At 49.7% G+C, this 23748-nt stretch overlaps 2 protein-coding genes and 1 long non-coding RNA gene across 4 annotated transcripts in view; 1 reads left to right on the top strand and 2 right to left on the bottom strand.

Moving 5' to 3' along the window:
- Positions 1-6014: 6014 nt before the first annotated feature.
- On the bottom strand, positions 6015-7388 carry LOC131507756 (uncharacterized). Its single transcript, XR_009259687.1, has 2 exons — positions 7089-7388; positions 6015-6279 (listed from the first exon to the last, which is right to left on the bottom strand). It is a non-coding gene; the product is annotated as an uncharacterized LOC131507756 (long non-coding RNA).
- Positions 7389-7504: 116 nt separating this feature from the next.
- Positions 7505-12570, top strand: SOD3 (superoxide dismutase 3). Its single transcript, XM_058722949.1, has 2 exons — positions 7505-7621; positions 11193-12570. Exon 2 carries the CDS (start codon positions 11209-11211, stop codon positions 11947-11949), a length of 741 nt encoding a protein of 246 aa, XP_058578932.1. The 5' UTR covers positions 7505-7621; positions 11193-11208; the 3' UTR covers positions 11950-12570.
- A 7535-nt stretch (positions 12571-20105) lies between these two features.
- Positions 20106-23748, bottom strand: part of CCDC149 (coiled-coil domain containing 149) — a 97363-nt gene continuing 93720 nt past the window's right edge. For both annotated transcript variants that reach the window (XM_058722947.1, XM_058722948.1), the window contains one exon: positions 20106-20735. In XM_058722947.1, the coding sequence (XP_058578930.1) occupies positions 20302-20735 (434 nt within the window). In that variant the 3' untranslated portion in view covers positions 20106-20301. The remainder of the gene's footprint in view (positions 20736-23748) is intronic.

Genomic DNA, 23748 nt, shown 5'->3' with positions numbered 1-23748 from the left:
CCAGTGAATCCATGTGGACTATACTTTTCTTTGTGGGAAAAAAAATTTTAATTAGAAAATAGACTTTAAATATATGGGGCTATATTGCATTTATAACCATAAATTTGTTCAAAATATTTCCTTATCCTTTTGTTAGCTATAGGACATGAAGTGATATGCCTTTTCTATTTCTCACAATGGTAATTCAGATTTCTCTCTCTTTTAATTAGTCTTGCTAGAGCTTTATCAATTGTATAATCTTCAAAGAAGCTACTTTTGGCTTTTTTAACTTTCTGTAATGTTTATCTGTTCTGAATTCCATTGATTTACGTTCCTATTTCTTTCCTTCTATATACATTGGGTTTAATTTGCTGCTACTTTTATAGCTTCATAACATTTAAACCTTTGTATTTTTCTAGGCATTTAAAATTATACATTTTCAGGGGCGCCTGGGTGGCGCAGTCGGTTAAGCGTCCGACTTCAGCCAGGTCACGATCTCGCGGTCCGTGAGTTCGAGCCCCGCGTCAGGCTCTGGCCTGATGGCTCGGAGCCTGGAGCCTGTTTCCGATTCTGTGTCTCCCTCTCTCTCTGCCCCTCCCCCGTTCATGCTCTGTCTCTCTCTGTCCCAAAAATAAAATAAAAAATGTTGAAAAAAAAAATTTTTTTAAAAATAAAAAAAAAAAAATAAAATTATACATTTTCCTCTCAAAACTGCTTTGGCTACATCCCACAAATTTTGGTATGTTCCTTTCATTATGACTCACTCAGAAATCTTTTCTAATTTCTCTTATGGGTTCTTTGACTCACAGATTATTTAGTGTGCATGATTTAATTTCCATGCATTTGGGGATTTTCTAGATCTCTCAGTGTTACTGATTTCCATTTCTTACTTCATTGCAACCAGATAACACAGTCTGTAAAGCCTTAACCTTTTCAAATTTAATGAAACAAGACAGACTAGGACACGGTCTATCTTGGTGAACATTTCGTGTAAACTTGAAAAGAACACTTATTCTGAATTCTTGGGAAAATATCATTTCAGTCATGTTGGTTGATAATGTTCAGATAATCTAAATACTATTTCTTCTATCAACTAGTAAGAGAGTATGTTAAGAATATACAACTATGTGGATTTATTTCTCTCTTTAGCTTTGTAAGTTTTTGCCTAATGTATTTCAAGGCTTTGCTATTAGAGATAAACACTGAGGATTATTGTCTTTCTGATAAATGTGCCTTTATCATCATGAGCTGTCCAATTTCTGTGACCATGGCAACAGTCTTTGCCTTGACATCTACCGTATCTGCTATTAAGACAATCATGCTCATTTTATGCTTACTGTTCACATGGTATATCTTTTTTCCATCCTTTTATTGCCAACCTATCTGTGTCTTTATATTTCATATGTAACTCTTGTAGGCAGAAAATAACCCTAATGAACTACTTCTTAATTTTTTTTAATTAAAAACATTTTAATGTTTATTTGTTTTAGAGAGAGAGAGGGCCACAGAGTGTGAGGGGGGCGGTGGGGTAGAGAGAGAGAGGGAGACACAGAATCTGAAGCACGCTCCAGGCTATGAGCTGTCAGCACAGAGCCTGATATGGGGCTTGAACTCACGAACGATGAGATCATGCCCCGAGTCGAAGTCAGATGCTTAAGCGACTGACTCACCCAGGTGCCCCTTAACTACTTTCTAAAAAATGAGAGGTATCACGCGGAAATCTGAATCTCTGGCGTCTCTTGAGGAGTGGAAGATCTGGCGGTAATGGGCTGCATTCCAATATGGCAGCACATGGCTGGGCTGCCCCTGCCCCCAACAGACTTGGCATCTTGCGTTCTGCCCACGCACCGGGGGCTGGATTGCTATTTTTCAACGAGCTGCAAATATTTCTTCAGATAAAGATCTCCACTACAATATGAAGACACGAGGTAAATAAGAAGGCTGTGTGTTTAGAGGCAAAAAGGAAAGGGCATGCACTTGGCCTATTTTATTCATTGTATAACCTGTCTGGCCCCCACAGGCATTTGAATTTTCAATTCCTGTTACAGTAAATATTCAAGTTCCGTTTGAGATGATCTAACTTTGAGGGTTAGAATTAAGAAAAGGGAGGCTGGTTTCAGGCTATGCATAGCCATTTTCTTTTACAAATAGCTGCTCTCAGCTGCAAAAGCAATTTCAAGTCTATACTAGTGATTATATAATGAATATATGCTCACAAATGAAAAGACAACTTTATTCGGATAGATAAAACCCAACTAGAACAATGCTCTGATTATTAAGCATGTCTCCATAAGTAAAATAAAATAGTTGAACCAATAGTTAGATCCCATCTCTTTTGCCTTGGCTTTTGAGGGAAATAGGCCAATGAGAGATAAACTCCTATATTTGATGTACGTTTTGTGGAGAAAGACCAACGTGAAAAGCTTCTTACTCCGTGATGGACAAAAGTTGAGGGAAACACTCAAAAAGTTCCATGTCTTGGTCCCTGGTTGGAGCCACCAGTAGATCCTCTCACCTCTCCATTGTGAGCAGAATGTCATTAAGACCCGACTTTATCTTTCCTGTTCTTTCCAGAGAGGGCAAGGTGGTGCCCTGTACATCTGGGCCAGGGCCCAGAACCACTATGAGGAGGTTCATGACTTTATTAGATTGCTCCAAAATTAATTCAATTTATTAACTACTCTAACTGTCCCAATCTTCCAGATGCTGCTGCCCCCATCAGTGGGCCTGGTGGGTAACAGTGATTTGGAAGCTCTGATGGGGGTTCCAACCCACTCCCTTTGGAACCATCACTTAAGAAGGGCCAGAACCATCTTGGATTTGTTTTCTGAATGAATCACATGGCTGCTTCCCTATTTTCGTTCCCGGGCCTTGATTCTAAAGCTTTTTGAATCCTGTTAGCATGTAGATTTTCTAATTTCTCTTCTAGGACAGAAGCTGAGTCAGAGAACCTCTCTTTTCTCTATAGCTGCTTCCAGCAACAATTTTCCATAACCCTAGCAGTAGAGAATATTCTATCGCCTTTGTCTCTAGATTTCACTCTCTACATGTCGCGACGTTTGTGCTTTTTGCATAAGTTCCTGAGGAGTTTTTCTGCCCATCTTTTCTGTTAGTTTGGTCATTCTAGGGTCTTGAGTGAGGACAGTATTGCTTCTTCAGGGTGAGGTTGCAGGGTGTGTGTGTGTGTGTGTGTGTGTGTGTGTGTGTGTGACAGCATGGGAAAAGTGAAGAGATGGTAAACGGAGCCTCAAAACTGGTGAGGTACAAGGTCAAGAGCCTGATAGCTCAGCCACCTGGGCATGAGTCCCTCGTCTGTACCTATAGGTATGACACTGGACAAGTCAGTTAACTCCTGTGAGTCTATTTCCTTATCTGTAAAATATGGGAGTGACCATATCCTCCCTATAGGAGTATGCTTTGGTCTCTCATATATAGGTCTCTCCGAATAGACTACAGGCTGCTTGAAGGAAGGCTCTGATTTCTACAAGTTCCTAGTCATGATGCCCACTGAAGGGTCTGGCATCTAACCGTATCAGTTGGGCATGAATTTGGCTGCAAATAACAGAATCTCACTAACAGGAGAACGTATTTGCGGTTTCTTTTCTCCTAGAACAAGACTAGAGCTGCACGGGTGTTGGTTAAGCTGCTCAGTGGGGCACTGGGTTTCATTTAGTTTTTTTTCTTTTTTTCACCACATTTTCAATGAGGTTTCTGAGGACCTAGATTCTTTCCATCTTTCCCCTCTGTTGGCTTCTGTTCTCACTCTTGCCGACACGCAGTCCCAATGTGGCTGCCGCGTCGTTAGACGTCGCACCCACGTTCAAGGCAAGAGCAAGAGGAAAGAGGCGGCACCAACCATTTCTGCCCCTTTTAAAATTCTGCCTTCCCCAAAGCGACATCAGGTTCTGGATCTCACTGCCGGATTACTGGGTCCCATGAGTGCCCCTGGGTGAAAGCAAGTGTCTGACTTTCCAGCTTCTACAGTGGGGGGGTGGGGGGGGGGAAGCAAGAAGAGGGAGGGGCAGGTGTGGCTGTTGCGCTTGGCAAGTTTTTTTTTAAAGTATGACGAGAAAGTAAGCTGAAAATGCTTCCCTTTTCCCAAGAGGAATACACTGTGCGATTATTTTGAGGAAAGAGGCACCACGCCCAATGTGCTTTTTGGTTATTCACGCTGCTATCTTGTTTTCAGACGGTAGGTAAAGCAGGAATGACCTGTTTCCTCTCGAAGATGTGGGCAGGAAGGGGAACCGGAGGCAGGGTCAGGGCGCGTGCAGAGCTTCGCCTGGAAGGGTCTCACTCTGGTGCTTTCCTGAGAGTAACTTCCTTCGCACACCCTAGCCTTCTGGTCGGAAAAGGCACCGCTGTCGTGTCCTGTCATTGGTCATTCTCGTCACATGGCCAGCCAAGTGTAATTAGTTGAGAAGGTCCTGGTTCTGACTGGCTTTCATTACCTTCTGATTCGCACACATTGTCCTGACCTGTGAGCGGAAGGGTGACGCGTTCACAGGGAAGAGGAAACTTGCCAGAATGCTCCACGGACCCAGAATGCAATCTCCCTTCTTCACTGAGGAGCGGGGCTATTTGTTATGCCCAGAATTCGTGATCCCCAAAGACCACCAGGGAGCCGAGTCCGATGCAAAAGCAAAAGAACCTTTATTCGAGCTAGCTCGAGCTCAATCCCCTACCTGCACCGACGCAGCGGTGAGATACCGGGGAGAGAGAGCGAGTTTCAAAAGCACAAAGGTTCTATAGGGGTCTAGGGGCAGTTGGTGAGGTAATGGCTGTGGCCTCAGCCGATTGGCTGGGGAAGGGTCGTGGCCTCGGCCGATTGGCTGGGGAAGGGTCAGAGTCCTGTTACGCAGGTCGCTGGGCGTGTTTTGATCAGGAAGTTTGAACAGGTGAGCGGGAGGTTACTCAAGGGGAGGAGGCGTGGTCTAGGTGAAGGACACAGAACAAGATGGAGTCGGCTGGCGTAGGCCCACCCTTTCACTAGTCACGGGGACGCAAAGGTGCACACAAATTGTTTAACAAGTGCCCGGCACACAAGAGCCACTTTAATAAATGCTAGATGCTATTAGTTTATTGCTATCACTAAGAATGATGCTTCTTTGCCCAACCTTACTAACAAGGACCTCCTTGCCCCTGTATTACCCTGATGTGTTTGGACAAAATGACCCAGATCCAAACTTAGACCCTGTCGTTCCCTGACTCCGTTTCCCTCCCTCTGGGGTGTCTGGGCCAACCTGAGGCAGCAAGACACAGTTGGGAGTCTTCTCAGGCGTGTCTAAAGTACTCGGGTTGGGTTAAACTATCATCACACAGAATTTGGCCTTTTAGGGACGCCACCTGGAGACCCTAATCACTGCTTTGAAAAGTTTTCTCCTCATGGGAACCGCTTTATTTCCTGGTGGAATTTTGTTCTATGCGTTTTCTGAACACAATGAAAAGGAAACTATAATCGGTGTCCCTGCACAAAAGAAGTTCAAAGTTCTCTAGCAGAGATCTCTTCTACACAGACAGGAGTACCTCGGACTGCATTTTCTAATACTGCTGCTTTTACAACACTCCCTTGATTTTTTCGGTTGTTGTATTAGACATTAACCGACGTGAAAAGAAAGAGAGGTCAGCAGTTCAGCGTCTGGCTGCAAGGCAGTCACTGATGCGAGGAGACAGCCGTGGGGGGCCGGCTCACCTGTTGTCTCTTTCTTTCATCTCTCAGCCTGCGAGGTAGTAAAGTGTAACGATTAAGGAGGCAGGCTTTAGGGATCAGAGTCTTGAGTTGAGCTCTCGACTTTGCCACTTTCTAGGCTCTGCAACCTCGGGCCCCTTCCGGATTCTTTCCACACCTCATTTTCTTTATCTACCAAGTGGGCAAGCTAACGCCCATCCCACACCATGAATACAAACGTTACATAAAATACCGTATGAGAAAGTGTGTTCCGCAAAGTGTTCAGTTGCCAGTTCGGAAAACCCAACCCAGACAACTTGAGCAAAATGAGAACGTATTGACTGACGTAAAAAAACAGAGCTTCAGGTACGGCTAGATCCTGGGGTGCAAACTCTGCCCCTGAGTCACGATTTCACTCAACTTTTATTCCACTTCCCTCCACATTGGCCCAGTCTTCAGCTGGGTTCTCCCCCAGTGGGGGCCAGGGGGTGGCTAGAACTCCAGTCTTTCTAAAAGTCCCGGCAGAAGTGGCATTACATTTCACTGGCTCTGCGTGAATTATCCTGGAACCAATGCAATGTTTTGATGAGTCACAAGCCCACCTCTGGAGTGAGGGATGAAGTCAATTCCACCTGCATGGAATGAAAATGCAAAAAACTGAGGTGCTGTTGCCAAAGGAAGGATGGGGGCGAACAGAAGATCCCAGAGCTGGCTGCCTGCCAGAATGACCACTTTGAAAAAACAAGCAAACAAACAAACAGTTCTAGGAAGCTGGCAATTGATTCACTCAGCCTCGGGTGGGGCCCAGAATCTAAGATTTTGAACAAGCTTTCCGGCTGCCAGGACTAGATTTGGGTCTCTAGGGGCCCTGCCCGTCCCTTTGCAGCCTCACTCCTCACTCTGTACTGGATGGATCTGTCGACACCACTGTTCCCTCCCAGACTACGAACCCCCAGAGGGCAGGGGCTCCTGCAGGTTTGGGCACCCAGCATGGAGTGAGCACCCACAGAACATTTGTTGAAGGCAAGAAGGCTGGAGGGCGGACAAGCAGGCAGACAGGACTGCCTTCTCCCACGTGGGCTTTTCTGGGAGAGAAAAGCTGCTATTTCAGGAAAGTGCTGCTGTGATTGAGAAAAGATGATGGCAGCAAAGGAAGGAAGGCCACTAGGGGAGGGGGGGATGTGGAAAAGGCTCGTGGTGCCCTGGGCCGCATACTCTCCAAAGACTCCTCGAGAACTTTAATAATAAAGCGACAACAGTAATGATGATTGCTGAGGAGTTTGATTGTGTGCCAGCCACCGGGTTGACATCATATCCCCATTTTACAGATGATGAAAGGGAGGTCCCGGGGGAGCTGGTCCCGGAGCAAAGTCAGGATGTGACACAGCAGGGCCTGGGCAGCCGGAGTGCACGCCCCCCCCGCCCCCCTCCTGCCTCTCACCTCTCAAAGGCTCTGGGACGAAAACACCACGTGTATCTGCAAGGGGCCCATTCCCTTCTTGGTAGCATCCAGCAAAAATAAGTCAACAGCTGAGGAAATCAGGGAAGAGCTAAAGGCCGCTCAAGAAAGAGACCATTGTACATCTCTCCAAACAGGCTGCTTTCTGTCTACTTCTTATCCCCCTGCTGCCGGCTGAAGGTCACTGGCTCCGTCTGGGCGCCACTCAGTGGAGTCACAGGAAGGAACAACTGGCCAGGGAGCCCGGGGGCTGGGGAGGGCGGAGGTGGAGACGGAGGCGGGTGGAGTCAGAGGAGGAGGTGAGGCAATCGGACGACTAGGGACCTGGCCTACATTCCGTCGCGAAGTCAGTCCAATGGCCTTCTTTCCTTCCCCGCCGTGACCACTCCCCTGGGCCGCCTTCCCCTCGCTGCCCCACAAACAGTCCGGCCTCAGGAGCCAGCCTGCATTCCTGCGAACGCTGTGTGCAGCTCCCCGCTTCTCAGAAGGAAAGCTCTCTTGGAAGAGCGGGAAAGGTGGGTGCCAAGTTGGAGTTCGTTTCCTTCTTCCCAGAGCGCGTTTTTTTAAGAGTCTGAAACTGGGGCGGGGCATGGGGGGGGCGCTTCTTGGAAAAGCGACTGATCATCTAATGGCAGAACCTGGCTGCTGGGGAGGGGACGAGCGGGGAGGTGGGGAAGGGGTGAGGGAGGCCTCCGGGGAGAAAGGAACTGTTGTCCTTTGCACCGCGGAGGCCAGTCTCAGTGGACTTTAGAGTCAGGAGTGATCCCGAGTGAGGAAGGCTGCCTCTCCCAGGACCTCCTCCTGCAGAACCACCTGCTCGGTTGGTGGAGGCACAGAGCAGGGCTCCTGGCCGGTTCAGGCTCACGTCCAGGGCTCCTTCTGGGAGTGGGCCCAGGGACCGGAACACGGGGAAGAGGTCAGAAGGGCCACCGTCTTCCCAGATCCAGACCCAGGAAGGAGGCACAGGCCTGGTGGCTTCCTTTGACCTCTTTCTCCAATGACCTGTCTTCCCTTCCAGACCAGGCACATAGCAGGGCCCCCCAAAACCACTTGGTCCTTCACAGCTCGATCTCAGGGGGACACGGTGTGTGTGAGAAAGGGGAGCCTCCCGGGTACCAGCCTCAGGACGTAGAAGTCCAGGTTGAGAACCAAGGAGTCCCGGCTCACCTGAGGTGGAGGAAGATGATGTTTTTTCTCTCAAGAGAAAAGAATCTCCTTAAAATGTTAATTATTACCCAGCCAATTCTGAAAAAAAGCTTCATCGACACACCCCGCACCCATCTGTTTTTGTTCTGTTTTTAAGGAAGAGTTTTCCAACTGGCAGAGCCGTCCTGGGGGGCAGGACGGCCAGCAGGGCTGGGGGAGGCAATGATGGTGGACAGCTTGAGGCTGAGGCCTGGGACGGTCCCCCACTTTCGCTCCTGCTCCCTGGGGCTCCAGGGCGGTAACCCCTTACCAGGCCATGTCTGAGGTGGTGGTTCCCTGGACCTCACTTTCTGGGCTTCTCCTACCTTCCCGCCACTCCTCCTGGGAGCCCTTCCCGGGCATCACGTCCTCCTGTCACGGCTTCAATAGCATCTCTCACCTGATTGTCCTGAAACTTCTTCTCCTTTTTTTTTTTTTTAACGTTTATTTCTTTTTGAGAGAGGGAGGGAGAGAGAGAGCGCGAGCATGATGAGCAGGGGAGGGAGAGAGAGAGGAAGAGAGAGAATCCCAAGCAGGCTCCACGCTGTCCGTACAGATCCCGACAAGGAACTCGGTGCCACAAACTGTGAGATCATGACCTGAGTTGAAACTGAGAGCTGGATGCCGAACCTAGTGAGCCACCCAGGTGCCCCTGTCCCGAAACTTCTATCAGCAGCTTCCCTCTGGTCGCTACGAGTTGCCATATACTAGGAACTTTCTACCAACCAGGCTCTATGCTAAGTGCCTTCGACTTGAGAGCCATTCGGTGTAGTGGCTAAACCTTGGCTTGGACCACACACTTTTAAATCTTGCCCTCAGCTATTCGTTGTGTAACTTCGGGCGAGACACTTGCTTCTCTGTGCCTCAGTTTCCTGCCCTTTGAAATGGGGATAACAGTGACACCTACCCCATAGGGTTCCTGGAAGACTTATACGAATTAACATATCCAAAGTGCTTTTTAACAGCGCTTCCGCGTGTTCGATAAATGTTAACGATTCGAACTGTCTCCCTGAAGTCTCAGCCAGCCCCTGAGGTATGTATTATTATCCCCATTTGCAGATAAAAACAAAAAACAAAAAACACACTGAGGCTCAGGAAAGAGCTGGAGCCCCACCAGTTTTCAGTCCGGCAGTTACTCTTCCTAACTCTGCGATAAAAATAACTAAACCCTCAGAGAGTAAGTGGCAGAGGCAGGCTTCAGACAGTGAGTTCCAGAACCCCTTCTTGTACTCACCATACTAGATTGCCTTTCTGTAACGGTTACGGGAAGAAAAAAATCCTCAACCCCAGAGTTTGCTTTTAAAATGGTACCTGCTGTGGGGCGGGAGAAGACCCTTGAAAGTGCCGCTGACCTGATCCCGGAGGATGCACTTAAAAACATGAAACTGGCCTGCCATATAATACCTCATTTAATCCTCGCCGTGATCCGTGGTGACATTACCCTATTTTACAGGTAGCTAAGACAGAGCCAGTAACTCCCCCACAATATCGCCATGAGCAAACGTTAGAACTGGGATTTGAACCTGTGTTTGACTCTCAAGCTCTGGCTGGGTCCCAGAATCTCTGATGGAGCTTTACAAAAATAATAATCCATGCCCGCTGAATCAGAAGCTCTCGGGCAAGGCCTGGGCACGTGACTTTTATGAACCGGAATGTGACGTGCAGTCGACACGGAAAACCCCTCCCAGTGACGCTGCCTTTTCCAAGTGCCAGACCCGTGTTTCCAAATGTCTACCAAACACCCCACGTGCGTCACCGACCAGACTCTCACCCCCGGGGGCCTCCGCTGAACTCACCCTCCCTGCTGTCCTCTCAGGGCCTCTGTCCATGGGCCCAGCCCAGTCTCCCCTGCTGGCTACTCAGTCATCGCGCCTGCTCGTGCACCCCTCTCCCCGCCCACTGTCCGTGCTATCCAAGATGTCTCTCAAGTCCATACCCCTCCAGCATTGCTGCCTCCATCTTGGTGAAGGCCTTCACTGGTTCCCATCGGGGTTGCTGCAACTGGGCAACTCCTCTCCCTCCGTCTGTCTCTACTTCTCCCACACAAAATCTCCCCCGGTCCCTTAGACATGCCGTGTCCCTTCACAGGCTGTGAACAGGTCAGGGTGTGCCTCCTGCCTGAAAGGAGTCTCCAGTCTGGTTCAGCTCAAAAACGGCTTGTCTTGGGAGACCAAGCTCAAATGTCATCTCCTCTGGGGAAGCGTTCCTGGTGTTCCCCTGGCAGGATGGGTACTACTTTCTCTGTCCTTCCCCAGCCCAGAGCTCATCCATCTCCAATCACAGGATGGTGTTAGAATGACTTGATGACATGCCTGTCCCTCGGTGAAGTCCTCATTCAACAATCACATATTAAATGTCTCCTACAGCCAGGTGTGGGCCCAGGTGCTGGGGCTGATGAGGAGGAAAACCGAGTTTCTGTCTTCAAGTCTGCTGTGCCCGGCAGAGAAGAGGGGGCAGGACACTTCGGAGAGGGCACGGCTAGTCTAAGGGCTGAGAATGAGGGGTAGCAAGTCTTAACTGGTCTGTACAAGAGGATGCTCAGCGAGGGTGGCAGGGGGTGGGGTGGCGTGATGGGGGGGGGAGGTCTGGAAGGGCCATCCTTATGTGCCCTGAGACTCTCCCCCCATTGCCCCATGACTTCCTCCAAATAATGCAGACAGGACTTGAGAGGGCCATGATCACCCCGGCTGCTCGAAAAGATCCCCATGAGTTGCTTGAGACTGTGTCAAAGCCATCTTTACAAGCACAGCACCTGACCCAGGTCCCGGAGCATAGCAGGCCCAGAAAGGCACGGGGCCAAGGCAGGAATGCGCGCTGGGCGAGGAAGCCCCTGGGGTCAGGGGGTCCTCACGTTGCCAGGGACTAAGGCTCGCTCTGCTCCACCCCTGGGGGCGCCCGCAGGTGCCCGACTCCGGCCATGCTGGCGCCGGCGCTGCTGTGTGCCTACCTGCTGCTGGCGGCCCGCGCCTCGCGCGCCTGGTCCGACCCGGACCCGGAGGAGCCCGGCTCCAGCACGGCGGCGCAGATCCGCGACATGCACGAGAAAGTGACGGCAATCTGGCAGGAGATGACGCAGCGGCAGGCGGCGGGCGACCGCCCGGACGCCGCGCTCCACGCCGCCTGCCGGGTGCAGCCGTCGGCCACGCTGGACGCGGCGCAGCCCCGGGTGAGCGGCCTCGTGCTCTTCCGGCAGCAGGTGCCCGGCGCCCGGCTCGAGGCCTTCTTCGACCTGGAGGGCTTCCCGGCCGAGCCCAACAATTCCAGCCGCGCCATCCACGTGCACCAGTTCGGGGACCTGAGCCAGGGCTGCGACTCCACCGGCGCGCACTACAACCCGCGGGCCGTGCCGCACCCGCAGCACCCGGGCGACTTCGGCAACTTCGCCGTGCGCGACGGCCGCCTCTGGAAGTACCGCGGCGGCCTGGCCGCCTCGCTCTTCGGCCCGCACTCGATCGTGGGCCGCGCCGTGGTGGTCCACGCGGGCGAGGACGACCTGGGCCGCGGCGGCAACGCGGCCAGCGTGGAGAACGGCAACGCGGGGCCGCGGCTCGCCTGCTGTGTGGTGGGCGTGTGCGGGCCGCTGCCCTGGGCGCGCCAGGCGCAGGAGCACGCCGAGCGCCGGAAGCGGCGGCGGGACAGCGAGTGCAAGGCCGTCTGAGCGCGCCCCTCGCCCGGGGCGGGGCCGGCGGAGACCCCCTGCGGGCCCCGCCGCTCCTCCGCGCGCCAGGCACCTGCCTCCTGCCGGCCTTGACTTTCTCCCCACAGCTCCCAGAGACACCTTCTCGCCCGGGGTCCCAGTTCTGCGCGGCTGAGGTCTCCCCGAAAATCCCCTGCACCCTGAGGCCTCCAACCACGTATGCGGTGACACCCCTCCGCATCCAGAGGGCAGGCCGTGCCCTCTGAGACCCCCATCTCGAGCTCTGAGGAGCCCTGGACGTATTGAAATAACCCACCTACCCTCCCGGATCCCCCACCCCCACCCCAGGTTCCTTTCTACCCTCATTCCAGGAGCCCTGAACCAATCCTGCTATGCCCTAAGGACTCAACTCCTCCCACCCCTTAGAGTCCTTCTAGGAGCTCTGAGACCCTTCCTGAGGTCACCTAGCCCCTCACCCCAACCGCCGACCCCCGACCTCTCACACACCATGCCAGCACATGCAGCCTGCAGTTAGGCGCCCCTTCCCCGTGTCCTCGGCTGTTGCTCGCCCGCTGCCACCCACAGAGAGGCCGACTGGCAGTCTTCGTGTTGCATATTAAAACTCAGCAATTCAGTCTTGCACTGGGGCCTTGGTTACTTTTGTTTGTTTGAGGCTCTGCTCCTAGGCTCAGCTACTATTTGGGAACAGCAAAGATACTTCCCCAAAACAGGCAGGATTTCTCCTTATCCTCCTCTCTCTACATCTGCTGACCACGACGTGGGGTCTCTGGTTATCTTGTCCTTCCGTGTGGCTCCCAAGATGGAGGGCACCAGGATCACTCAGGAAAGTGAGAAAAGAAAAAAACAAACAAACAAAAAGCAAACAACAAAACCCCCAAAAAACCCTGGGCATCCTGGGCTGGAATCCAAAAGGAAAGATGGACAGCTATTTGCAACAAACTTCCTGGTGGCTCTGATGCTGGGGCCGCTAGCGTGACACAAGGCTAATGCCACTTTACTGGGCCCTGTGTCTCCTCACATGTGCCTCTGAGGGCAGCCTGAGGTCCCAGATGGTGGGGAGAGGGCCAGTGAAGCAGTGTGACAGAGCAGTTTACAGGGCGGTTGGCTTTGGGATCTGAAGTTGCTGGCCTTCTCCACAGTCAGGATAAGGACAAGGCTTCTCTTGACTTCTTGACACAGAGGCGGTTGGAACAATGAAGCCCATGGGCAGGCTGATATTGACTAAGACTTGGATGTTCAGCCTGTCTTTTTGAAAATTATAATCTCTACACAGACTAGATTAGAATGCGTAGCCACCTTCATTTGTGGAATAAAAGCACCCAACAACTTTTTACGCTCCTTGGGCAGATCCGCTTTCTAGCTGAGACTTCCATTCCTCCCAGACTCGAGGCAGTGAGTCAAACGGAACCTTCGCCAGAAACCCATCCCCGGTGGCTATTTTTACCGCTTACTAGGACTAACTTGTTATTTACAAATCTTTCCTTGAACCCAAGTGACAATTGGAGAGAAAGGTTTTTGCCTGGTGACTTTGCTCCACCAACTGGTTCTCACTGGTTTGAAGCGTTCGCTTGAACTGTGCAGATTAGCGTTGAAAGGGGACTAGCAAACTGCTTCTTTAAATATCCTGATCCCAACAGATGTGTTTGCCTATCCCCACAGTTAAAAGTGGTGAAAACGAGGCAGGAAGCACATAGGACACACAGTGGAGAGGAATGAACACCCCACGGATGGATGCCCAACACCCCATCTTCCACTCGCTGCCCCGATTATAGGTTAAATTCAGGATCATCAAGGGAGGTTTGGATTTCTTTTTTAGAAGGAGGCTGGTGCTTCTCATCACTTACCTTATGTCGTAGTCCATTTGGGCTGTCATAGAAAAGTCCAGACTGGGTGGCCTATAAACAACAGAACTTCATTTCTCACAGTTCTGGAGACTGGAAGTCCAAGGTCATGGCACCAGCATGGTCAGGTGAAAGCCCTCTTTGGGGTTCACACCCAGTGCCTTTCACTCTGCCCTCACATGGAGGAAGGAGTTAGGGATCTCTCTGAGCCTCTTTTATAAGGCTTCCCCCGTCATGACTTTGGGACACCTTTGGGAAAAGGTGTCACCTTCTGTTACCATCATCTTTGGGGGTTAGGATTTCAATGTATGAATTGGCAGGGGGGGGGCACAAACATTCAGATCATAGTATCTTCTGTTTTTAGTTTCTCTCTTCATGACCCTCAACCCTCCAAGACTAAAGAGGTAACCTAGCAGACCCATTCCATGTTCTTTCAGTCCATCGGTAGGAATTGGATTGATAAGCTCTTCCATGGGGCTCCAGAGGCAAAAAACAAAGAAAGGAAATAATAGAAGGGTGAAGTGGCCTGTTTGGAACCCCCGCTCCGCCACACTTTTAGAAGCTGTGTGACCTGAGTTAAGTCACTTCACCTCTCTGGGCCTGGGTTTTCTCATCTGTAAAATAAGATCATTATATTGTATTGTTGTGAGAATTAAATCAAGTGTTATTTGTGAGAGCCGTATAAAGGGAGGACCTAAGTATCTAATAAATGTCTACTTAATAATGATGGCTAATGTCAGAAAAATAGCTACGTACCAACAGATTGAACTACCTTGTGTCCTAGTGAGTGCCGGCAACTAGAAAGATTCAAGTACAGGAAACGCTGCTTCCACTTAGGTTTGAAAGAAAGTTTCTGCATCCGGTGAAGAGGCTGGCTTGCTGAACTTTGATCCTCGCTCCTGGGGGAGGGGAGGTAGAGTTCTGGGACGGAGGAAGATTGTGAGTGGTACAGGCAGGCATCTGGTTTTGGGCACAGAACTTGATGCGTGTGGCCAGACCCACCCACTGGACCCCACTTGGCCCCTGGAAGCTATTTTTACCCCTCTCATCTTACAGATCTGTTTTGTTAATCTCCTTATATTTGCTGTTTTGACTTCCCAGCCAGCTTGCTAATCAGTTTGCCTGTTTGACTCACAGGGTTTGCATTTGTCACTGAGACTTAAACACACACTTGTTTTGATTTCTTTTTGTAAAATTAGAAGCGTTTGATGTAATGACTCTACCTAGACACAGCTGGTAAGTGAGAATAATGCTCGAGTTTGCACAGTTTAAACACAATGTAGACAATAATTAGAAATGCTATCTTTAGATGTTTAGGATAAGCTTTTTCTCAGAATTGCAGTGAATTTTTTTCCGAGTGGGGCTTTTCAGTGGGGCTATATATATATATATATATATATATGCAGAAATACTAAAAACGTAAGAAAATAGAGCAAATCAGTGAGTGCTTTGGTCAACTTGAAAGACTGCAGGAAATAAACTAACTGATTTTAGATCTGGCATTTTTGACGGAATGCATAAAATCTTTACATTCTCCATAATTTTCATGAGTACCATTCGATCTAATAATTTTAGGTGACAGATTGCAACTGATAAGTTGTTACAATATGTTCAGAAGGAACGCTCAGTCTATATGCCTGGCCTGTAGCGAGGGTGGAGAGGCAGAATGGTGCAAATAATAAAGATAATCATCTGTATCAGGAAAATTACTGCATGTTTATTTCAGGTAACAAAAAAAATATATAGTTATGTTACATGATGGTCATAGAATCCAATAACACAAAGTCTGCAAATGAATAGAAGTTACTTCTGTCTTTAAGTTAAACTACAAAATAGCAGCTGGTTTTCTCTTTTTCTTTCTTTCTTTTTTCTTTCTTTCTTTCATTCATTCTTTCTCTTTTCTTCCTTCTTTCTCATTCCTTCCTTCTTTCTTTCCTTCCTTCTCTTTCTTTTTCTTTCTTTTCTCCTTCCTTTTTCTTTCTTTCTCTTTCTTTCTTCCTTTCTTTTTCTTTCTTTCTTTCCCCTTCCTTCCTTCCTTCCTTCCTTCCTTCCTTCCTTCCTTCCTTCCTTTCCTTCCTTTCTTTCTCTTTTCTTTCTTTCACCAATTGTTTTAAATTTAATAGGCTATCACTGGCCTTGGCTAAGATCCAAAATATATTCCTGGGTTTACATAGATTCCAGAAAGTCTAACCTGTCAGTATTGTACAAACTTTCCCTATAAAAAAAAAAATCCCATTCAAGAGGTGATATGAAATGTAGGGCAGCACATCTGTATCTATCATCTTAAATTGCCTTCATGCTGTATCAACTTGTTTTGTTTTGTTTTCGTGAGCAATCATAATATCGAGAGACAGGCCCTTCTTATTTTTCTGCTTCTCATTTCTAATTAGATTCACTACTGAGCTCTCTACTGCATCTCGGAATTTCAAATTTTTCTCTGTTCAGAAAGACATCTGGAAAAAAGGAATATATTAAAGTAGTGAGTTAAGTAAGGGGAATCTTTTGGCTCTTTGACATCCTAACTGAGCTGTGTGCTGGTACCCTCAGTGTTATGAAGAGAAATTGTTCCAAATGGAGGCGTCCAGAATGAAAGCGGAGGGCAGAGCAAAGAGAGGGCTTTTTCAAGGAGAAGTCGGATACCAAGCCATCCCGAGGGCTACAGGAAAGTGATGGAACCAGGAGAAAAGCGTGGCAAAGGCGTGCTGGAATTTTAAAGAAACAGGGACGAAAACACCAATGGGCAAGTAGCTGGTCTTTGAAATTCCTTGAGGAAGAGATTGAACCTTTTATGTCACATGGTGAATAGGGGCACAAATGCCCCAGTGGGAATAACACGTCCCCAAGTTCACCCCAACATGTGAACGACCGATGCCAGGACCCTTTTCTAGAATTCCACGTCGTCACAATGGTGTGTGTTTGGGATCGAGGACACAAGAGGACCCATAGGGGAAAATGAATTTAGCGTAAGATTGCCAACTGAGAGGAGGCCCCAGCAGGGACTGAGCTGAATGCCAGTAGGAGCCTCCTAGCTAGAGAGGCTTCTGGAATAGCCACGTGAGGTGAAGACGACAGAGGGGGAGGGGAAAGTGGACAGAGGAGGCATGGAAAAAGGAGTTAAGGAAGAGAAATGCCTGATTTTAAAAAGCCAATCCGTTTCCAGGGGCCTTAATTACAAGAAGGACAAACGCTCGTATGTAAAAATCCACACCTAAAGGCTCTCAGGTACAGAGCCGTCACAAGAAATGCAGTATGTGCAAACAAGGTCTCATTAAGAGGCCTGTCAGCTCTGTTTCATTTATCCAGACTGCTCTGCATTCTGCTGGCAACCGAGCTGGAAAAATAATGGAAGGACAGACATACTCGAAGAGGTAAACAAAGGTGGGAACGTTCCAGCTACAAAACAGAACAGATGATAAAGAAGCCAGGGAGGAGCAGAGAGAAGATGGCATTTTTCTTAACAAACAACCAACCACTGCCCCTCCCCCCACCTCCAAACCCATGAGTAACGCAACATTCTGGCTTTTAAAGGGAAGAAAATGAAACAAAATCAGACACGGACTTCAGAGACAATGCTGTCGGTGGTGTATTTTAAATCCATTTCTAACTTTCCTGTACTTCTTCAGACCTGATTTTGTTTTGGTGTTCACCCTTTTAGAGTGTGCGTGTCCCGGGTCGGGCCCTCCCTAGTTCCCATGGTGATCTTACAGAACCTAAACCCTTCGCAGGAATATTCCATCTCCCTTGCCAGGCGTTGGTGTAGACAGAGGCATGCGATAATTCTGACCGATGAAATGTGCCAAGAACTAGATTTCTTGCTCTTGCTCTTAAACACACACACATACACACACACTCACACACACACACATACACACGGGGAGAAACTTCCTTCTGCCTTTGGACACAAATGTGAGAACAGGTGACTGACGCTGGAGCTGTGGCAGCCATCTTGGCAGTTTGAGGGAGTAGCTGACACTGAGGTTCGGCAGAGCAGGAAGATGGGAACCCAGATACTCGATGACTTCTTGAATAAACCAGCCCAGGAATGCCCTACTTCTGAACTTCGTGTTATGCAACGTAATTCATTTCTCTATTAAGTTTCTTAAAGTGTGAGTTGTAGCTGAGAGGACTCTGACTGACACAGGGTTACCTGGTGGAGGAGAGAGAATGCTGTATGCTTTCACGACGACTCTCAAAAAGACAGAAGACAACCATAAATAATTGCTGAAACCTCCTCTTTAATGTCTGTGGAACAGGAGAACCATGTCGGGCTAGGACAGCAGGGGTGGGGGAGTGTCATATGTGTGTATGGGGCATTGTCAAGGTTACACATGTGACAGGATCAACTCATTGGCTCCAATTCCATCCATTGACACAAAACCCTCGGCACACACAGTTTGGCATATCACTCCCTCTGACCTCCGTACCCCAAACCCCCCTCTCTCTGGGACTCAGCGTTTCCCTGCCCCTGACGGAATGGGACAGAGTTTATTATAAGCCCTGCTTCCCAGAAGGTGACTGAATGGGCCCTAAAGATGTGCACCTGGCCGACCGTGTGTCAAAACCAGAGCTTCCGAGGGGAGAGATCTTTCTTTTTATTATTATTGTATTAAATCTGGCTGTGTTTTCCTTTGGTGGCTCTGGCGGACGATGCGGTCGCGCTGAACATTTGCAGATAGTTAAGGCCTCGTGCAGCAGGAAAATTATTTCTGTGGCTGCTGGCCTGTGCAAGGTCTGCAGCTGCAGAAGCGACCTCCCTGGAGAGGGAGTTGAGGGGGTGGGTCTGGAGAGCGGGGAGGCGCTGAAGCGCAGACGGATGAAAGGGGCATCGGGGCCTGACGGGCAGGGGCGGGTGGTGTGTCCAGATCCCAGCTCCTGTGTCCAGGGGCAACAGAGCACCGACTCGGCCGTGCCACCTCTCCCACTGCTGGGGTGACCTCTAAGCGAGCGGGAAGAAAGCAGCGGGAGGTCCGCCCAGGCTCCCACGCTGGACCTTCTTGCCTAAACTCTGCTCTCCTGCAGGGTAAGGCAGCACACGGCACAGCAGAGTAACGCCGCAGATGAGACGTGGCAGGGAGGTAGAAGGGTGGGCCGGCCCTCCCCGCCCCCCCCCCCCCCCCCCCCGCCGGAATCACAAGCGTGCTATTGACAGCTGATACTTCGGAGGAATTTTCAACTTTCCCAGCTGGGGAGCCTCTCTTTTTCCTGCAGGAGAGCCTCTCCAAGGAGTGATTCTGGTTCTCAAGGGGTGTTTGGAGCTTTGGGATCTGGTATCGGGCCTTTCTGGGGGAAATGAACGGAGTTCAGCTGAAAGAAAGGTCTATCATTCCACGAGCCTCTAATTTCCTGTAGCTCCAGATGCCACCTGCAAGAGCTCATTTGATCGCTAAGGAAAGAACCAGGAGGGATGATATCTCCCCTGTTCCCACGCTTGGTGCTTGGCTCCACAGTCACCCTTAAACGGGCTGTCATGAAGTTATCTTGTTTTCCTCCCTCTCTCTCCACCCTAGGGCCACCCGCTCTGTGTCTTGTCTTTAAAATCCCAGTACATGGCAGCACAGAGGAAGCGAGGTGAAGGGTTCAAGGTTTCAGGTGGCACAGGGAACTGCTTATCTTGCCCTAACCCTACACGGCCATAAAACCCTATAGGCAGCGCAGGTTGAGTGGAGAGAACCAGCATTTCCAGGTTCTGGCTCTTATCTCATCTCAGAAACAAAAAATCAAAACACCCCTGGAGTCCCCTTCCTTGCCTTCTTATCCCCCCCCGCTCCCCCTCCCCCCCCTCCCCCCCCCCAGCCCCACTCCATCAGTCCAGGTCGATTAATCCTTCAGAATTACAGGCTGGAAAACTCAGCTCTAGCAGTCAGCAAACAGGGCTCAACAGGGGCTGTGGATTTCAAACCGGAAGCCCAGCCTTCTGAGCCTGCTTAAGCCCCTTTCCACCTGCCAGTCGGGGCCGTGACAGACAGGGCTGCGGGCAGGGTGCCAAGGACACCCATGCTGGGAGGCCTTACGGGGCCCTGACATGATGAGGCGGAGCCGTGGGCCCTCTGGACCCATTACGCTCAATTACACCTTTCTCTCCAGCCGCCTAACCATTACAAAGACAGGGGCCTGATTAAAAACCCCATCCCTTTCAAGCTCTTCCCATAATCTTGATCGACATTAAATGCTAATAGAAAAACATCTTATCTCTAATAAAACAAACGCCTGACAGAAAGACGGATGCCAAAACCCAGCCGCGTGGGGGACACGATTCTGCGCCCGGCCGTGTTCACCGCAGCGCGTCTTCGGCACAAAGAGAGGACACCTGGAAGCTTGAGGACCGGCATTTAATAAATCGCACTGTGCTGGCATCATCAGCATGTTCAGTTTGCAACAGGACCTGTGTCCCTTCTCACTTGCAGACTTGGAAGTGTTTTAGGAGAGAGTCGCCTCCGAAAGCTGCTCTGATGCTTGATTCTTTACCGTCCCCCGTGCCTCTGACGTGACATCGCGGGGATCCCTTTCCCCTTCATGTTTTCACGGGGCTCCTCCTGCCTGCACCCTCCAGGGTCTCCTTGCTGTCCTCCGCGGCGGAGGCTTCGGCCGCTGCCTGGCTGGACTCAGTGGGGCCCTGGCAAGATTTGGGGGCCTCCCCCCTGGAGGTCAGGCCCAGTGTGGCTGTCCCCATCTCGTTCCTCTGAGCCTCCCCGGGACCTGCTCTTCTGGCCCCTTCTGGTTCTGCCTCTGCCTGTGCCTCTGTCAGTTTCGTGATTTCCCTTCCAAGCCTGTTCGTTTCTTCTTCCTCAGAGGGTACCTGCGGTAATGAAGGATGAAAGGGGTTGCATTGGTTCCCGTGGCTCTGGTTTGCCGGGGAGCTGATGGCGGGCCTTCCCGCGTCCTCAGGTGCTGTCAGTGCCTCGGTGGCGGCACGACTTTCATTTCGTTCTTGCGTCTGGATCTCCCCTGAAACAGACCCGGGACAGCATCACACCTCTGGCAGGAAGTCAGCCCTCACTCCCTCTCTCCTCTCAACACCAGGCCCACGTCACAGGGGCTCTCAGATAGAACATGCTGCTGGCGGGGGCCATGGGACTCACATTAAAAAAGAAAGCAGCCGCTCTGTGTCATTCACGGAGGGAAAGGGAGCCCTTGGCCACGTCCATAACCATCATTTCCGTGTGCCGTTAAATATCTAAATCGAGGCAGGTTTTATAGATGCTGCAGCTCAGGAAAGACCTGGGACCTTTAGTAATGACAAGAGGTGCTGGCTGCCTTCAGGGCAGGAAAGAGAACAGTTGGGAGGGATTTCACCCTTCCTCCATCAGCACCTCATTCTTCGATGCAGACAGCTGATGTTTCCTCAGTTTCAATAACATGCTATGTGTAAAAGAAGCTTTAAGCTCCCTACGCCTCCTAACTAAATTGTTCCACCAAACTTCTCTAAATAACAGAGACTGTCGAGTTCAACTGGAGGGGGATGGATGGCAGAGAACGGGGTCCTGAGAACTGGTACCCAGCCCCATTTTCCTACTCATCGCTTTGTGATCAGGAGGACCCATCTGGTCTCCTTTCCTCAGACACAAAATGGGGGGGGGGGGGGGCGGGACTCTGACGTCCCTTCCAGACTGCAGGACTGAGACCCACTTGGGGGGCAGCTTCTTAGCACCCAATCATGTGCGCTCAATGCCAGACTCTGAGGCCCCCAGAAGTCAAGATTTTCTTAGCTCTCAGACCAAACAGTGGTGAAACGTATGCAAGAGCCTCACAGGGCTGATTTCAGGGGCAAGGGGCCTGGGGGGAACACTTCCTGGTACCCATAAGGGGGCCTGAGGGGAGTCTTACTGCGATTGGGCTGGCATCAGACACATGCAAATATTTTCAGGCTGACAGCTGGCATTTGGGGAAACTGGGAGACAAATGAGGGCAGTTAGAGGGAGTGACCTTTTTTTTTTTTTAAGTTTATTTATTTTGAGAGTGAGTAGGGGAGGGGCGGGGGGGGGGAGCGGAGAGAATCCCAAGCAGGCTCCACGCTGTCAGCTTGGAGGCCAACTCAGGGCTCCAACTCATGAACTGTGAGATCATGACCTGAGCCGAAATCAAGAGTCCAACACTCAACCGACTGAGCCACCCAGGCGCCCTGAGAGTTGAGCTGTTCTGACCATGCACTTTCCTGCTTAGAACCTTTCATTGGAGGCTTGCTGCTTTTAGGATAAATTTTCATTCCTTTCACTTAGGTCTTTGGCAGGATCCTAACTGATGAGCTCTTGCTTCAGTCCATAGCCTCACTTCCCATGGTTCTTTCACTGCTGTCCATTTTTATGCAGGGACCTTTGGTTTCTCCCTTTCTAAAGTGAATCGTACCAGCTAATGACTTTTAGGTGATTTTCTGTGCTGGGCTGAGTGCTCAGTGTTTTACATGTTTATCTTATTCTAGAATATAAGCAGGAGCCTCACCTGACCTGTTCACAGTGCCTGGCACATTCTAAGCACTCAAGAATGTTTATAAACAGTCCCTCACAGGGGCGCCGGGGTGGCTCAGTCGGTTAAGCGTCCGACTTCAGCTCAGGTCACGATCTCACGGTCCATGAGTTCGAGCCCCACGTCGGGCTCTGGGCTGATGGCTCAGAGCCTGGAGCCTGCTTCCGATTCTGTGTCTCCCTCTCTCTCTGCCCCTCCCCCGTTCATGCTCTGTCTCTCTCTGTCTCAAAAATAAATAAACGTTAAAAAATAAAATAAAATAAACAGTCCCTCACTTTCCTTTTTTTCTTTTGATGGAAGTATAACTTACATAAAAGTGTGCAAATCATTATGTCTACAGTTCACTGAATTCTTACACTGTGAATGCACCCACGGAAGCAGCGGCAGGGACAAGAAGCAAAATATTACCAACCGCAGTGCCCCTCATCTCCCCCAGCTGTGTCTGCGCCTCCGAGGGAGCTTTGTACTTTTTACTTTTTTACCCCTAACTTGTTACTTATGTATAATTAGCTCATAAAAAATCACCTGAAGTATAAAATCTTACCTGATTAATTTTTAAACTTTGTCAATTTTTTTTTTTAATTAGCATTTATTTACCTTTGAGAGAGAGACAGAGACAGAGGGTGAGCAGGGGAGGGACAGAGAGACAGGGAGACACAGAATCTGAAGCAGCTCCAGGTTCCGAGCTGTCACCACAGAGCCTGATGCGGGGCTCGAGTCCATGAACCGTGAGATCATGACCTGAGCCGAAGTTGGGCGCTTAACCGACTGAGCCACCCAGGGGCTTCAAACTTTGCCAGTGTTCTATAGTGGGTACTCACCAGATGGCTGATTAAATGTTTGGATCCAGGGACATATATAGGAATAAATGAGTATACTAGTACATATATGTAAATGTCACACATAAATAAATGAGAGCAACCACTGAATTTATGGTATTTGTTTAGGCTGTACTCAGGTTGCTACCCTAAAAGTTCCTAAAATGGCACTCTCAGAAAAAAAGATCTCTAACTCACGCAAACGTTTAGTGGCATCTGAGGTAGCTCAGGGAGGCAATAACATAATTTCCATACTAATGAAAAGAAAATTTTTATGGTTGTTGTATGGGGGTTATGGGAAACACCGAGTCAAAACGAGCAAGTTTCCAGCATCGTGCAAGGAGCTGTATTCAAAAGGAGTAAATTATGGTCCTTTCTGCAGTTAAATTTTTCACCAACGTGAGATGAATAAACTCCGTCTGGAAATTACTCTTATGAAATTACTCCTTCCAAGACACTTAATAGTATATTCTGGTGCCCCTGAAAAATTAATTAACCTTACCCGTAACAACCTAACCCCTAAACCATTCGCGGTGTTTTTACTGTGGGTCAGGTTAATCTTCTCTACCTTAATTTACATCTAAGTGAGGGTGGTCTAAATTACACGGGGGCCTTTTGGTCACCGGTACTTTGCCTCGTGCCATTTCTTTAGATGACATTCTGCTCATGTCCAAACGCAT

This window comes from Neofelis nebulosa, chromosome 3 (genome assembly GCF_028018385.1).
Source record: "Neofelis nebulosa isolate mNeoNeb1 chromosome 3, mNeoNeb1.pri, whole genome shotgun sequence".
In the NCBI taxonomy this organism is placed as follows: domain Eukaryota; kingdom Metazoa; phylum Chordata; class Mammalia; order Carnivora; family Felidae; genus Neofelis; species Neofelis nebulosa.
This window is presented reverse-complemented; position numbering and strand designations above follow the sequence as displayed.